The sequence below is a fragment of the Odocoileus virginianus genome, chromosome 10 (genome assembly GCF_023699985.2).
Source record: "Odocoileus virginianus isolate 20LAN1187 ecotype Illinois chromosome 10, Ovbor_1.2, whole genome shotgun sequence".
NCBI classification, from domain to species: Eukaryota; Metazoa; Chordata; class Mammalia; order Artiodactyla; family Cervidae; genus Odocoileus; species Odocoileus virginianus.
In genome coordinates, this window is record NC_069683.1 from 10,523,293 (window position 1) to 10,541,887 (window position 18,595).

Consider the following 18,595-nt stretch of genomic DNA (forward strand, 5'->3'; position numbering starts at 1 on the left):
TCATCTGAAACAAGGCAAATAAAGAATATGAAGTACTGAAATGAAACTACCAAAAATAGACTTGTTAACTGAGAAGTCTAGGTAGAAATTCTGTAACTAGAAAGAAAATTCCTTCAAAAACTAAGTTGAAATAGGATATTTTTAGTAAATTTAAGATTGAGAGAATGCATTGCCAAATATACATGACAAAGAATTCTAAAGAACGCTCATTAGACAGGAGGAAAATAATATGTGTTGAAAAAGATAATATGTAAGTAAATACAAAAGACTTTTCTCATTGTTTAAATATCTTAAAAATATAATTGACTATTTAGAACAGAGATAACAACAACATAGTGAGGGACTAGAATAATGTTGAAGTAAAATAAAAAACAATTGCACAAAGAATGAGGGTGCAGAAAAATGGAATGTTGTAAGTACATCCTTTCATTATGTGTGAAGTGGAATGTTATCACTTGAGGTAAAGGATGCATTTTAAATTTGAAAATGAACAAACAAATAAATAAATCAAGCTACTAAGCCAATAGTGGCAATGAAACAAATACTAAAAAATAACCAATTCAAAAGAATACATAGTAAATGGAAAAATGAACAAAGAATAAATAAAACAAAAAACAATATGATGACCAAATAAACCCATGGCTATCAAAATTATATTCAATTTAAAAATTCTGAGCACTTCAATTAAAAGACAAAGATCATTAGACTAGATTGTTTTTAAAAGCAAGACTCAACTATATGCTTCCCAGATGAAATGCACTTTAAATACAAAGACACAGGATGGAAAAGATATATTTTGAAACACTAATTAACCAGGTAGACTGACCATATTCAACATTCTTCTCTCGGTAATCAATAGAACAAGCAGACAGAAAGTTAGAAAATATATAGAAGAGTCAAACAACACTATCAAGACACTTACAACATCTCACCCCAAACCAGCAGAATATCTCAAAAGGTTTAAAATGACAGAAAGTACACAAAGTGTTGTTTTCTAAACACAAGGGAATTAAATAATCAATAATGAAAAAATCATGAAAATCCCTCCAAATATGGAACTGAAAACAACATGCTTCCAAATGACCTATGGATCAATGGAGAAAGCAAAAGAGAAATTAGAAAATATATTTAACTGAATAATGACAAATCAACATGAATTAAGATTTGCGGATGAATCTAAAGCAATACTTACAGGGAAATTTGTCACTTGAAATGTGTTTATTTTGGGGAATGCTGCACCGCTTGGTATGCAGGATCTTAGTTTCCTGACCAGGGGTGGAACTTGTGTCCCCTGCAATAGGAGCACAGTTTCAGCTACTGGACAACCAGGGAAGTCTTAGCCACTGGACAACAACTTAATGCTTATAAGGCAATCCCCTGTGACATTTTTTAAATTGATATATAGTTGCTCCACAATATTATATGTTTCAGATGTACAATATAGTGACTCACAAGTTATAAAGGTTATACTCCACTTACTATAAAATATTGGCTATATTCCCTGTGTTATGCAATATATCCTTGTAGCTTATTTTATATCTAATACTTTGTACCTGTTAATGCCCTACCTTTGCCCCTCCCCTCTTCCCTCTTCCCACGGGTAACTACTAATTTGTTCTCTGTATCTGTGAGTCTGCTTCTCTTTTATTATTATATTCACTAGTTTGTTGTATTTTTTAGATCCCACATATAAGTGATATCATATAGTAATTGTCTTTCACTGTCTGACTTATTTCACTTAGCATAGTGCCTTCTAAGTCCATCTATGTTGCTGCAAATGGCAAAATTTCATTCTTTTTATGTCTGAGTAATATTCCATGTGTGTTTGTGTGTATGTGTGTGTGTATCTTTATCCATCTGTCTCTGGATGGACACTGAGGTTACTACCATATCTTAGCAGTAGTAAACTGCCAACATATGGGTGCATATATCTTTTCAAATTAGTGTTTTTCTGGGTTTTTTTTTTCAGATGCATAATGTGTGACATTTTAATCCTTAGAAAAACTACACCTCCACTTAAAGAACTATATGAGAATTTCTGACATGTTACTATGTCTCTCTTTTGTCAAAGAGTGCCTGTTGAACTTGAATGAGATGGTAGAGTCTGGGAAGCAGGTTGATTTCAATTCAATTTGGATGGGTCAAAGTCCATGAGTGTGAAAATACTTTGGGATTTCTAATTGTTTGCTTCCCAGCCCAGGATGAGTTCTGCTCATTCTCCTCTGAGTTCTCCTCTTCCCCGTCCAGTTCTGCTTCCTTTTCTGTTGCTGGAGAGCAATCTGCTGCAGAAGCTGCGAGCTGACCAACATCACCATCACGGTGGAGAAAGAGGAATGTAGCTTCTGCATAAGCATCAACACCACATGGTGTGCGGGCTACTGCTACAGCCGGGTAGGCACTTTGCTTTGCTGGAAGTGAGGGTGCTGAGGGTCTGGACAAGGCAGGTTTCACTGATTATCACTGTCAGTATTTTGTCTCTTCTAAATTATAGCCATGAGTCCCTTAGCCAACACTGTCTGTGCTGTAATTGAGGTAAATTACCATGATATCATTTAGATGTTTGGATTTGGATTTAATTTGGATAAAACAAATTCAGGACAGCTCAGATTGATGTAAATGAGTGCTTCAGTAATGTGCCAACTCTGCATTTTAAAAGAGCATTTTTCTGCTAGCTTTACCTATTGAGGGATAAACATGGGCATGAGTACATATCTATAATTAAACATGGAATATTGTCAATAGTCTTTAAAATAGCAATTGCAATAATAAAAGGCATACCTCTGCAACAGGGAGAGTAATAACATTGATTTTACAGCCAAATAAAAAATGCAAGCAGCCAATTATAAAATTCATTTTATTGGCCCATTTTTAATACAATACCAACAAGCAGCCTGAGAGCAATCAACCCCTGGAGACAAGCCAAAATGAGTCAGCAAACCTACACCCTTCTTTATGCTGTCAAGAAAATCAAGGAATAAAGGTATTAAGTCATTTGTCTACATTCTCACAGCTTCTTCAAAACAAACCAGCTAAAGGGGAAAATGTTTCTTTGCCACTTTTCTATACATCTGGCTATTTAGAAGTTTGATAAATTGAAATTGAAAGTGCTGCATCTTAATGAAAATACTTTATTTATTTAATATTAAATGAACTGATCAATAAAACTCAACTTACCACACTTTGGGTGAGATGTAGGCCTGATGGCCAGCTGGGGAAATGAACTATCCAACAGCCCCCTTTCTCCCTCAAAGCCAATTATTTTCTTAGTGGGTATATAGAGGAGTGAAATATGTTTGACCTAATTTCAATGTTCTGGTACTGAAACTGTATCATATATCTTTTGGATTAAGAATTGTACACAGGTACAGAATTTAAGGCAATGGCAAGGAAGAACCTAAAAGGCAACAGAATATCAGAATACAGTATGTGATTTCCCAAACATTTTAGACAAAATATAAATAATTGAGCTTATGGTTCCTATTCCCCTTTTAAATATATATAGAAAAGATTAAATATTTAGACAAAATATAAATAATTGAGCTTATGGTTCCTATTCCTCTTTTAAATATATATAGAAAAGATTAAATATACATAGAAAGAGTTGGAAATATTTTTCTAAGCAATTAAATCCAAATGCTATGTCTTTACCTGTCATTAAGAAAGCTTAAGATTACTAAGTACAAAAAAAAAAAAACACCCCATCTTTAAATTGCAAAGGTCATATCTTCTGTATTCCTTTATCTTTGCATGTTTTTATGCTATACAAATTCAAAGTTTTTATAGAGTTTTAAAAATATTAAATATATGGGTACACTCATGGTAGAGAGAAAAGAGATAACTACATTTTCTGTAACATTCCCAGGACACTTAAGAACAGTGGTATGAGTTCCTTCCTTGCTCCTTCAAGCCATTTTCTCACCTGTTTTTAACTGCTCTGCTTATCCCAGAGACTTCAATTATGAGAAGATGTGCCCATGTCCTTCTACACCACCATCTTGATTTCCAGAACCCAAGAGAAAGGAGCAGTGACCTCACAAGAGACTGAGCTTCCAGATATACAAGCTGGATTTAGAAATGGAGAGGAACCAGAAATCAAATTGCTAACATCCATTGGATCATAGAAAAAGCAAGGGAACTCCAGGAAAATATCTACTTCTGCTTCATTGACTATGCTAAAGCCTTTGACTGTGTGGATCACAACAAACTGTGGAAAACTCTTAAGATATGGGAATACCAGACCACCTTACCTCATTCCTGAGAAACTTGTATGCAGGTCAAGAAGTAACAGAACAAGGCATGGAACAACAGACTGGTTCAAAATTGGAAAAGGAGTATGTCAAGACTGTATATTGTCACCCTGCTTATTTTTATTCAGAGTACATCATGTGAAATGCCAATGAACCACAGCTGGAATCAAGATTTCCAGGAGAAATATCAGCAACCTCAGATACACAGATGACACCACCATAACGGCAGAAAGTGAAGAGGAACTAAAGAGCCTCTTGATGAAGGTGAATAAGGAGAGTGAAAAGCTGGCTTAAAACTCAACATTCAAAAAATTAAGATCAAGGCATCCACTTCTATCATTTCGTTGCAAATAGAAGAGGGGAAAGTGGAAACAGTGACAGACTTTATTTTCTTGGGCTCTAAAATCACTGCAGATGGTAACTGCAGCCATGAGATTAAAAGATGCTTGCTCCTTGGAAGAAAAGCCAGGACAATCCTAGACAGTGTATTAAAAAGCAAAGATATCACTTTGCCAACAAAGGTCTGTACAGTCAAAGCTATGGTTTTTCCAGTAGTCATGTATGGATGTGAGAGTTGAACCATAAAGGAAGTTGAGTGCCGAAGAATGGATGCTTTTGAACTGTGGTGTTGGAGAAGACTCTTGAGAGTCCCTTGGACTGCAAGGAGATCCAACCAGTCTATCCTAAAGGAAATCAACCCTGAATATTCACTGGAAGGACTAATGCTAAAACTGAAGCTCCAATACTTTGGCTACCTGATGTGAAGAGTCAACTCAATAGAAAAGACCCTGATAATGCGAAAGACTGAAGGCAGGAGGAGAAGGGGATGGCAGAGGATGAGATGGTTGGATGGTATCACCGAGTCAATGGTCATGGGTTTGGGCAAACTCCAGGAAATAGTGATGGGCAGGAAAGACTGGCATGCTGCAGTCCATGGGGTCGCAAAGTGGGACATGACATAGTGACTGAACAAACACAACATGAGTTCCTTTATGAGGTCAAGTTTTCTGCACTTAAGTTTCCTGGAAACTGGTCTTCTGAAAGGAAACATTAGAGCAAGCAGTATTAAATCCCTGTCCCTTATTTACTAAACCAAACAGAAACTTGCAGAATAATGTAACCTAACTCCTAAACCACTCAGGACTTGGTGTACCGGGACCCAGCGAGGCCCAACACCCAGAAAACATGCACCTTCAAGGAGCTGGTCTACGAGACGGTGAGAGTGCCCGGCTGCGCTCACCGCGCAGACTCCCTGCACACGTACCCGGTGGCCACCGCGTGTCACTGCGGCAAGTGTGACAGCGGCAGCACCGACTGCACCGTGCGGGGCCTGGGGCCCAGCTACTGCTCCTTCAGCGACGTCAGAGAGTGAGGGGCAGCGGGCGCTCTGAGCTGCCTCCCCTCACAGGACCAAGCATCCAAGATGTCTGCGTGCACACGTGCCCAGGCTTCAAAAGACCGCGGGAGACCCTACTCATCTCTGCTCTCCCGAGAGGCGGAGCTCCAGGACTGGAGAAGGCTGGGGCCCGTCGCCACTCAACCTAGGTCTGGACTCTGTTGGTTTCATTTAACTTGAATTTAGGATCTATAAGCTGTTTCCCATTTTTAATAGACTTAGAGGTCTTCAAGATCAACCTTGTCATTTTACAGATAACAAAATCTAGACTTTGGAGAAGGAAGTCTCAAGATGATGGAATAGGAGAACTAAATGGAACATAATCTCCTGTAAGATACATGGCCAGCAGGAAGAGAGCCAGTACTGCTTTAGAGTTATGATGCAGGTACCTAACTCTATGTCTAATTGTTTCATTATTAAGGGGAGAGTCAGGAAGGTAGGGTTACTAAGCTAAGACTGTGCACTTTATTGCTCATCCATGGAAGTACTGTCATCAGTTCCACCTCACCTGTGTTTTCCAGGCAGAGAAGTTGTTGACCTAAGAGGGTGGGAGTAGGCGCAGAAGGGAAACAGTGCATCCATTTACAATCTGCAGCTTTAAATACAGCATCTTAATTTTTATTTCAAATTTGAATTTAGCTCCAAGACAAGAACAATGAATTTGGGTCTGTGTAAATTCAATTACAAGACCAATGAATGTCTTTTCCTAAGTTGCTACCCTTACATACTATGTCACTGAAATAAATCTAATCAGGAACATCCAGCCTTCTGTAGAGCTATCCCTCAGGCAATAAGACATATCACCTGTTGTTGTTGCTATGCCACTTGTACCAGAATTCTCCTCCACTGCTGGGATAAGAACCCTGAAGTCCACATGACGGCACTTAGGGCAACTTAACAGGCTATATTTAATTTGTTTTCCACTTAGCTTTTCAGAGAAATGCATGCCTGCTAAGTCCCTCAGTCATGACTGACTCTGCAATCCCATGGGCCACAGCCTTTCAGGCTCCTCTGTACATGGGATTTTCCAGGCAAGAATACTGGAGCGGGTTACCACTTCCTCCTCCAGGGGACCTACCCAACCCAGGTATCAAACCTACATCTCCTGTGTCTCCTACACTGGCTCTTTACCACTGAACCACCTGGAAGAGCTTTCAGAGAAATACCTCCCTTAAAAATCATTGTCAGTCTAAAGAGAAAAGCTGTATTTTCTGGACTGTCTCTATATTTGCTTTATCACTTAACTACATGTTCTCCCAAATCTATGATTTCTTTCAAAATGGTGTATGCTAAAAATGCTTTATGACTTAAATTACTTTTAAACATATTAACTCCTTTTTTAACCTGAATATTTAAACACACTTAAAAATCAAAAATGTTACCTACCAAAGGCACAACTTTGGATTTTTCCATGCTCTTGAACTATTTTTTCATGACACATACATGTGTATTTTCATAATTTTAGTGGTAACATTACTAGAAATCTTTTTTAAACCCTTCTATAAATATCACCTGTACTCACTATTCACGTGGAAATATCAGTAAGAATGTTGCTGAATTTAGGTGTTCTTTTTTCCCTGAAACAGACTTTCTGTTATTTCTTACATCATCATTTTCTTAATTTATCCCTACTGCTCCTTAGCCCCCAGTCTACACTAAAATTGATTTGTTCTCAGAAAGCTCTTAGCATATCTTATTTGAAACTCAGAGCTGGTGGAGAGTTTTCCTCATAATCTTTGAAATCTAGTTAATATTAGAATTAATATACTGTCCAGCACATGGACATCAAGGATTAGTCCCCTCAGGAGATGCAGAAAAAGTATTTGACAAAATCCAACATCCTTTCATGATACAAACTCTCAACAAATTGGATATAGAAGGTACCTCAATATAATAAAGGCTTTATTTGACAAGCCCACAGTTAACTTCCTATTCAACAGTGGAAGGTTGAAAGTTCTTCCTGTAGGAGCAGAAACAAGAGAAGGATGACTGTTCTCACCAGAGAATATTCAAATGTTACTAGAAGTCTCAGACATATCAATCAGGCAAGAAAAAGAACTAGAAGTCTTTCCAAATCAGAAAGGAAGAAGTAAAACTGTCTGTTTGCTGATGACATAATATCTGATGGAGTCCTAAAGACTCCACTCAAAAACTGTTAGAACTAATAAATAAAATCAGTAAAGTTTTAGGATACCAAATCAATGTACAAAGTTGGTTGTGGAAAATTCTGAAAAGAGATGGGAATAACAGACCACCGTGACCTGCCTCTTGAGAAACCTGTATGCAGGTCAGGAAGCAACAGTTAGAACTGGACGTGGAACAACAGACTGGTTCCAAATAGGAAAAGGAGTATGTCAAGGCTGTATATTGTCACCCTGCTTATTTAACATATGCAGAATACATCATGAGAAACACTGGGCTGGAGGAAGCAGAAGCTGGAATCAAGATTGCTGGCAGAAATATCAATAACCTCAGATATGCAGATGACACCACCCTTATGACAAAAAGCGAAGAGGAACTAAAAAGCCTCTTGATGAAAGTGAAAGAGGAGAGTGAAAAAGTTGGTTTTAAGCTCAACATTCAGAAAACTAAGATCATGACATCCGGTCCCATCACTTCATGGGAAATAGATGGGGAGGCAGTGGAAACAGTGTCAGACTTTATTTTTGGGGGCTCCAAAATCACTGCAGATGGTGATTGCAGCCATGAAATTAAAAGACGCTTACTCTTTGGAAGGAAAGTTATGACCAACCTAGATAGCATATTAAAAAGCAGAGACATCACTTTGCCAACAAAAGTCCGTCTGGTCAAGGCTATGGTTTTTCCAGTGGTCATGTATGGATGTGAGAGTTGGACTGTGAAGAAAGCTGAACGCCGAAAAATTGATGCTTTTGAACTATGGTGTTGGAGAAGACTCTGGAGAGTCCCTTGGATTGCAAGGAGATCCAACCAGTCCATCTTAAAGGAGATCGTTCCTGGGTGTTCATTGGAAGGACTGGTGCTGAAGCTGAAACTCCAGTACTTTGGCCACCTCATGCAAAGAGTTGACTCATTGGAAAAACCCTGATGCTGGGAGGGATTGGGGGCAGGAGGATAAGGGGACGACAGAGGATGAGATGTCTGGATGGCATCACCAACTTGATGGACATGAGTTTGAGTAAACTCTGGGAGTTGGTGATGGACAGGGAGGCCTGGCGTGCTGCGATTCATGGGGTCGCAAAGAGTCGGACACGACTGAGAGACTGAAATGAACTGAACTGAACTGATATTTCTATATACTAACAACAAAACCATCTGAAAAAGAAATAAAAGAAATAATCTCATTCACAATAGCAATGAAAACAATATAATGAAAATAATTTTATCCACAGTAGCATCAAAAACAATAAAATAGCTATGAATAAAGTTAACCAGGAAGTGAAAAATCTGTACACTAAAAAATAGGACAATGATGAAAGAAACTGAAGAAGACACAAATAAATGGAAAAGTATCCCATGTTTATGGGTTAGAAGAATCAATATTGTTAAAATGTCCAGACTACTCAAAGTCATCTATAGATTCAATATCAAAATTCATTTTTATAGAAATAGGAAAAACAACTCTAAGATTTGTATGGAGCCACAAAAGACCCTGAACAGCCAAAGCAATCTTGAGGGAGAACAAAGCTAGAGGCATCAGAGTTCCTGATTTCAAACTATACTACAAAGCTATAGTAATTAAAACAGTATGACACTGGCATTAAAAAGACACATAGATCAATAGAACAGAATCAAGAGCTTAGAAATAAATAAAATAAACCTATGCATATATAGTAAATTAGTATTTGATGAGGGAGCAAAGAATATTCAATGGGGTAAAGATAGTCTCTTCATTAAATGATATTGGGAAAACTGGATATCCACATACAAAAATAATAAAACTGGACCCCTACTTTACACTACTTACAAATATTAACACAAAGTGAATTGAAAATCAGAAGTAAAACCTGGAACCATTAAACTTCTAGAAGAAAATTTGGGGGTAGGCTGCTTGACATCGATCTTGACAGTGATTTTTTGGATATGACACCTATAATGCAAACAACAAAAGCAAAAATAAATCAGTGGGACTACATTAAACTAAAAATGTTATGCACAATAAAAGAATTAATCACCTGTTGAAGAGGCAACCCAGGGGATGGGAGAAAATATTTGCAAACCATATGTCTAATAAGGGGTTAATATTCAAAATATAACTTAATAGCAAAAACCATAACCTTATTTTTAAAATGGGCAAATGACCTAAACAGACATTTTCCCAAACAAGACATATAGATGGCCAACAGGTACATGAAAAGTTCTGACCAACAGAGAAATTCAAATCAAAACCACTATAAGAAAACCTTCTAACAGTTGTGAAAGGACTTTATCAAAAAGATAAGAGATAATAAGTATTGACAGGTATGTGGGGGAAAGAGAACCCATGTACCATTAGTGGGAATGTAAGTTGGTGTAGCCCCTACTAAAAACAGTATAGAAGCTCCTCAGAAAAAATAAAAACTGAACTACCATATTATCCAGCAATTCCATTTCTGGGTATGTAGGAGAAAGAAATAAAGTCACTGTCTCAAAGAGATACATACACACCCATGTTCATCATAAAATTATTTATAATAGCCAGGATTTTGAAATAACTTGAGTTGATGACAACTTAAGTGATGGATGAATAAGGAAAGTGTGGTATGTATACACAATTGAATATTATTCAGCCATAAAGAAGAAGGAAATCTCTCTGTAACAACAAAGATGAAGCTTGAGGGCATTACACTAACTGAAATAAGTCAGAGGAAGGCAAATATTGCTTGATTTCACTTATATATGGAATCTAAAATAAACCAAACTCATAGAAGCAGAAATTATTGGTGGTTGCCAGGGATGGGTGGTCAAGTGGCAAAATATGGGTAAAGATGGTAAAAGGATAAAAAGTTCCAGTTATAAGATGAGTAAATTCTGGGGATCTAATGTACATCATGGTGACTATTGTTAACACTGTATTATATACCTGAAAGTTGCTTAAAGATATCTTCAAAGTTCTCACCACAATAAATAAATAAAAAGGTAACTATATGAGGTGATAGATGTGTTAACAAACTTTACTTTGGTAATCATTTCACAATATATGCTTATATCAAGTCACCATATTTCACACCTTAAATTTAATGGTGTATATCAATTATATCTTAATAAAACTGGAAAAAATAAAATTAAATTCCCAAAGAAAAACAATTATTCTTTCCAAATGACTTTCTTTTCCATTCAGTGTGAAATTCTCGAATTGAAAATGAGTACATTTTAAATCAGTGGGCCTCTCATAATAATCATCTGCCCTGTTCTTCAAGAACAGATGTGATTATATTTTTGGACTATACAAAGATCTAAGAACAAACAAAAAGAAAGCTGAATAGAATCATGGAATGGAGAGAGAACTGAAGGCCACCTAGTTCTATATTTCCATTTAGTATGTGCTAACACTGAGGCCTGGGATCACATGGGCTGTCATATGGTCAGAATTAGAATTCTGTACTCCTTATTTTGGGGCTTTGCTGGTGGCTCAGATGATAAAGAATCTGCCTGAAATGCAGGAGACATGGATTTGATCCCTGGGTCGGGAGGATCCCCTAGAGAAGGGGATGGCAACCCACTCCAGTATTCTTTCCTGGAGAATCCCATGAACAGAGGAGCCTGGCAGGCTACAGTCTATGGGGTCACAAAGAGTTGACACAACTGAGTGACTAACACACATACACTCCTTATTTTTAGTTTCTCTTCAGAATATTTCCCATTATGCCATCAAAATACTTTACCAACCAAATTAGATCATTCAAATATGGCTATCTGCAAAATGTAGACTATCACAGACATCTATATTCTCTATAATAACATTTTTATGCCAAGACTAGACTGAAGCTCTGGTGATTAAAAAAATAATAATAATAACTCTGTGGATATAGGGATTCTGTCTGCCCTTGTCTGCTTTTGGGGTAATTCCTTGGCACTTAGTAGGTACCGTGGTGGTCTGAAAGGATTGACTCAAACTGAACTGAGAATCTCTTTGCCTATAATTTCCATCCAGTTTTCTCTTCTGGAACCGTCCAAAACAAAATTAATCTCATTTCTGCTTGAACAGCATTAAAGAAAGGAGAGCAGCTACACTCTTGCTTCCAGCCTAAAGATTAGCAGCGTGTTCAACTCTTCTATTCTTTGAATAATCCAGGGTTCAAATAGGCCCTTCCACAATCTTGATCAACAATTTTTTATGTGTGGTGGGTTTATATAAAGCATGGAGATTCATAAAGGGCAGAATGGGCTCAGACTGAAGACATTAAATAACTGCAGACAGCAGATCCAAATGGAAGGTCTTTGAAGACAATGAACGCATTGCAAACATGTCCTGAGCACCTCACCCAGCACCTGACACATACTAGACTCCAGCGACCATGTCTAAATGACCTGACCCTCTGATCAGCACTGTCTTACGGCTCCATCTGAAACTGTTAAGGCAAAGCCTTTTGCCCATTTCAAAGGCAGGCATTCTTTTCTGTACTCAGTGTTACTAGCACTTCAGTCAGCCTATTGAGTTTGAATTTTTATCATTACTTCTATTTCTCTTCACAAAGAAAATCAGGAAAAAAAATATTCAAGGCAAGAACTTAAAAGTAAGAGGTGAAAAACCTAAGACCTATTAATAAAATAACCTTTTACCAGTATTAACACAGAAACTGTGTTTATATACCATGGGTTGCCCAGGGAAGTAATCAAGGTATATTGGTCTGAACAAACTCAAGTTGCTAACAGGCAATATAATAGATGACTGATAGCAGGAATATGAGTTCAAATGCCAGCTTGGCTCCTTTCTGTGTGCTGTTGGTTAAACTATGTAACCTCTCTGAGCTTGTGTCCTCACTTTCAAAACAGTAATAATATTTATATTCGGAAGGAAATGGCAACCCACTCCAGTATTCTTGCTTGGAGAATCTCATGGGCAGAGGAGCCTGGCTAGCTACAATCCATGGGGTTGCAAGAGTCAGACACGACTTAGTGACTAAACCTCCAAACCACCACCACCAATAATATTTATAGCTAACATGTATATGGAAGCTACTATGAGCCAGGTACTATTTTTTTAACTAACTCATTTAATCCTTATATAGTCCTCTGAAGTAGGTATTATTATTATTACTATATTTTACAGAAAAAGAAATAAGTTCAGAAAGATTAAATAATTTGCACAAGTCACACAGCCGATAAGTGGCAAAGCTGAGATTTAATCCCAGGTGATCATTCAGTCCTAAAGGAAATCAATCCTGGATATTCATTGGAAGGACTGACCCTGAAGTTGAAGCTCCAATACTTTGGCCACCTGATGTGAAGAACTGACTCATTAGAAAAGACCCTGATGCTGGGGAAAATTGAAGGCAGGAGAAGGGGATGACAGAGGATGAGAGGGTTGGCTGGCATCACCAATTTAACAGACATGAGTTTAAGCAAGCTCCAGGAGATGGTGAAGGACAGGGAAGCCTGGTGTGCTGCAGTCCATGGGGCCCAGAGTCGAACATGACTGAGTGACGGACAACAGGAACAATCAGCTCCAGAGTTTCTGCTTCTAGCCATTACACCATACTGCCTATATCATAAGCATAAATTCCAGAATATTCTCTCCTATTACTGTCATTCCCCTCACAGTAGAAGGAAAGAAAAGAGAGAATTGGGCTAGAAATAAGTCAGGAGGCCTGGATTCCACTCACAATTCTTCCCTGACTACCTCTACGACTCTGAGCAAGTTATTTTCTCTGTTGGCCTCAGAATCCTCATGTGTAAAATGAAAGTGTCAGGGGTCATGAATTCATGTTTAGAGATGCCCAGAGTAAAGAGATGAATGAAACAGATTAAGGTGTACTCTTTCCATAGAGAAACACTTTGCTTGCCTATGTAACACTTAAATACATAAACACATAGGGAAGCGCTCAGTACAATTGCACCCATCATTATCACCTTTCCCTTTCCCTTCCTGCCCTCATGCCTCCAGAGTGTTCAACCTTAGGAAAAGAGAAAAACTATGCCTCTCGGTTACCCTCACCATTTCAAATCCCAGAGAAAGTTATTCCAGCAGAGAGAAGGCCAGAGGAAGGCCAGGAACCAGTCCATTTCTGAGACTGTTTAGTCTTTTCACAGCTGGCCTTGACTTTCTGGCTAGCTCTGAGCCAGCCACAGCAACAGCTCTTCAGACCCAAAGCTGTGAAACAGTCTTCCACAAGTAGTCATAACCTCCCAAATCCACTAAATCCCCTAATCCCCACCTCCCAGCACGACAGGAGCTCACACTGAACACCTGCCTCTCAGCCTTTACCCAACAGCTTCCACGAAGACCTAAGCCCAGTCCCACCTACTCTGCTCTGACCATCTCAAACCCAGAGGTTTCTATTTCTAGAGGAAATGTTCTCATGTATAGATGGAGTTTGCTAATATGTAAAAGATGAAATCCAAAGTACATTTGGCACTTGGACAAATGTCAAATGTTTTCCCTATGCACCAGATTTAAAATAGAAATGAGAAAAGTTTAAAAAAAAAAAAAAGCAAAAGGCAAGCAAACAGGCTGCTCTGATTCTGGGGCTGCTGCTTCTCCTCCAACAGAGGATTCTCGAAAGGTAAGTGAGATTCCCACTGCATTCTAGAATGTTGACCTTACTATGCCCTCCCTTTTGCCATTACTTCCCACAGTAGCAGGAAAGAACAGAACACTGGGCTGGAAGTCAGTCGGGAGGCATGGGTTCCATGCACAGCAATTGCCAGACTAGCTCTGGGCAAGTCACTTTACCTTCCACATCTTCAGCATCCTCATGTGAAAAAGGCAGACGTCTGCAGGTCACAAATGCATGTTCAGAGAGACCCAAGAGAGCAAAGCAATGAGTGAAACAGACTAAAAATCATTCAACAGAGAAATGCTTTGCTTGCATGTTTAATACATAACAACACTCTCCATTTTCATAAATAAATATGCCAATTTCATTTAGTAGACTTTTAATTTTAGGACAGTTTAAGGCTCACAGAGAAGTTGCAAAAATAGTAGGGTTCCAATATACCCCACACCCAGTTTCCCCTTTTGTTAATATCTTATGTGAGCATCTTACAACTATTTTTTTCTTAAAATATACAGCCTTCTCAGCCTATCTACAAATATGAATACAGAAAAATATATTTCTACTGAGGAAGAACAAAGGCAATTTTGTCTTGATAATTCAACCTAAACTAGAGATACAGTGGGGAGTAGAGTGGGCTTCCCAGGTGGTGCTAGTGGTAAAGAACCTGCCTGCCTATTCAGGAGACATAAGAGACTGTGGGTTCGATCACTGCTTTGGGAAGATCCCCTGGAAGAGGGCATGGCAACCCACTCCAGTATTCTTGCCTGGAAAGTCCCATGGACAGAGGAGCCTGGCGGGCTACAGTCCATAGTGTCTCAAAGAGTCGGACACAACTGAAGTGACTGTGCATGCACGCACACAGGGAGGGGAGGAGAGGACTGTCAACAGGCACAAATCCCAGGGACGGGAGAAGCAGCAGGGCAGATTCAGGGGATGGATGCCACGTGCGAATGCAGAGCCTGTATTTCTAGGTCTCTGAGTTTATCTCTTTGTTTTTCAAATAAGCCAAAAATCTATATTTTTTATGTCAAACTTATCAATTTTTAAAATGATAAGGTCATCTCATTTCTTTTTCTCAAAATACTATGCTGGCCAAAGAAAACAGGTACACTAACTGGCCTATGGTTTTCAGTTGGGGATCTCTAGTTATATTAGTTTCACCTAACCAATGTCAAGTGTCAGCAGGACTGGTTCCTTTCAGAGGCTTTGAGGAGAGAGTCTATTTCCTCTTCCAGCTTCCAGTGGCCACCTGTTTTCCTTGGCTTGTGGACACTTGCTACATCTCCAAAGCACATCACTCCAGTTCTGCCCCTGCCATCACATGGCCTTCTCTGCTAACTCTGCTCCTGCATCTCCCTTATCAGAAGTGTCATGATGATTTCAGGCCCATACACATAAACGAGGATAATCTCCCCATCTCAAGATCCTTAACTTCAGTACATCTGAAAATTTCTTTTTGCTATATAAGGTAACATTCATGGGTTCTAAAAGACTAACACATGGACATAAGTACGTGTGTGCTAAGTCACTTCAGTTGTGTCCAACTCCTTGCGACCCATGGACTGTAGCCCGCCAGGTTCCTCTGTCCTTGGGACTCTCCAGGCAAGAATACTGGAGTGGGTCACCATGCCCTCCTCCAGGATGGATGTAAGGGGGGGAGGTCAATATCCAGTCTTATGGTTTCGGTCACTAAATCGTGTCCGAATCCTTGTGGCCCCATGGACTGTAACACGGCAGGCTCCACTGTCCACGGGATTTCCCAGACAAGAATAATGGAACAGGTTGCCATTTTCTTCTCCAAGGATCTTCCTGACCCAGGGATCCAACCCACATCTCCTGCATCAGCAGACATATTCTTTACCACTGAGCCCTCAAGGAAGCACCAATATCTAGTCCACCATGTCAGTTCAGAGGCTAAGTTCCCTTCCAGTTGCTGTATTTAAGGAATCGCTCTCAGATCACTTTTTTAGGATGCCATCTTCTTTCTTATGATTCCATCTTTCTTGGCCTCCTATCAGAGAAACCACTTTAGCAAATATTTGGGGCGCAGCTGTCATAAGCCCAGCAGCACTCCAGGGACAGAGGGAAGAAATAAATACACAGAGACACGTATTATCCTCTATTCCAAAAATGTCTGATATACTTGGTAAAGGAAAAGAATCTAGAGAAGATACAGTGCTCTAGAAAACTCATTTTACTATGAAAATTTTCATTAGATCTGGGGAAAGCATTAAGGATATACACATTTTTCAGGAGAATATTACATAAGTATGTATCATCATTATCCATATACTGACACTTGACAAAGCAGCCATGAGTCACCATCTCCACACATGAACTTCAAAAATCCATACTAGAGAGGACACAGGCTGTTTGTGAAAACACAGACCCAGGATGAAGGGCATGAGAAAGGTAAACATCTCTGAGATGAAATTCTTGGAGGAGATGGCCACCTTATTTCCCTGAACAAAGCTTTATATCCAAATACTACAGCCCTCAACTCTTGAGTAGAAAGGGCATCTTCTCACTGGAACTCTACAATGGACATCTTTTGGGGTATCTGACCCACACAGAAGTCAATGACCCTACACCCTTCCTCTGGGAAATATATCTCCCTCTAACTCATTAAAATGTCGTCTTGGCATTCACTTGCATATCTTTGCAGTCACTGGCGCCATGTGATTGAGCCAGTAGGCATTTGATGCATACAGTTCCATCTCTAGATATTTGGAATTAAAACCAAGAGGTTATTTGCTTGAGGCCTCTAACATAGAAATTTGGAAGATGAAGAATTACTATTTTTCTCCATTACAGACTGGGTTTAGAGAGAACTACTCTACACAAAGAGATAGCCAGCAAGGCATGAAACAATCACAGACAGAGAGACTAAAGTGATATCCAGAGAAGGTTCATTCCTTTTACATTTCTGCTTCTAGTCACTTCTTTGATTTGGCTGCATTATTGCTTTGAGTTCCAAAAGACAACTCTATTTCTTTAAATAAATTCCATCTTTCCTTAGGTGAGACCAAGTTGGCTTCTGTCCTTTGAAACTAAAAAAGTATTACAGTCCCCTGAGTTCTCTCAAAGAGCTTCCCCTGAAGGCTCCCACTCATGATGTCTCTGCTGAAAATGTTTCCCACTATTATTGCATTTGGATCTCTGTCCTTTAGGAACTATTTCAGAAGAATTTGGCACCTGGCATCTATAAGATTTGAGAATAAAGGACACCTTAGGCAATACAATTCACACATCACTTTTGCAGAAGTGAAATGTTTGGCCTAATTTCTCAAAATAAAGTCATTTTTATGGGTGGTGAAATTTCTCATGCCCCACTTGCTGAAGGGTTTCATGTAAACTTGGAGAGTTTACAAGAATTTGATCCTCATCCCAGGCACTGTCCAAATTTTAAGGAATGAAAAGACGTTCAATAGATGCCTGTTTAATGCTTTCACTTACTAAACAAATATTTAAGTACGTAAAGACAGATTACTCAGTGTTTGGCCATTTACAGAATATCTTCACTCACAGGGTCTCTTTGATCTTCACAACAGTCCAGGGAGAGATCAGATATCCCCATTTTAGAGGTTCTGAATGCTAAGACCTAGGGAGATGGCATTGGATTCTAAGCCCCTAATGGGTAAGAATTTAGTCTGTGCTCAGTCGCTTCCATCATGCCTCACTCTTTGCAACCCTAGGGACTGTAGCTTGCCAGACTCCTCTGTCCATGGGATTCTCCAGGCAAGAATACTGGACTGGGTTGCTGTGTCCTCCTCCAGGGGATCTTCCTGACCCAGGAATCAAACCCATGTCTCCTGCATCTCCTGCATTGGCAGGCAGGTTCTTTACCACTAGCACTACTTGGAAAGCCCATATATTAAGTCTTGTCATTTTCTATGCAGGGTGATTAGCATATTAGGATAAGTATCAATGCTAATTACCCTGCATAGAAAATGGTACATTGTGTTTCAGGAGTGACAAGTCATTTCATCTTACACAGCCACTCCAACCCACTGGTACTGCCTGCCTCCAACACTGTTGACAAGGATTCCAGGGATGCATCTAGACTCTGAAGAAGTGCTATGATTGAATAGTGCTGCCTGCTGAAGGTAAGGGAGAGGAGAAAGGCCACCCAGTGCTCCATATTTCCATCCCTATAGTAAGTGCTCTATAAATATTCATTGAGTTAAACCACATTAGCAGACCCAGGACTGAAAACCAAGTCGCTTGACTTTGTTTGCTGGTGTTCTTCACCTTACGCTAGACAGTACCTTCTC

General features: G+C 39.1%; 1 protein-coding gene across 1 annotated transcript in view; it reads left to right on the plus strand.

Annotated features, from left to right (window-relative positions):
- The window catches only part of LOC110132557 (follitropin subunit beta-like), a 121,802-nt gene extending 116,183 nt beyond the window's left edge, over positions 1-5,619 (plus strand). The window contains exons 2-3 of the mRNA XM_070472792.1: positions 2,228-2,391; positions 5,389-5,619. Coding sequence (XP_070328893.1) covers positions 2,228-2,391; positions 5,389-5,619 — 395 coding nt within the window. The remainder of the gene's footprint in view (positions 1-2,227; positions 2,392-5,388) is intronic.
- Positions 5,620-18,595: the final 12,976 nt, after the last annotated feature.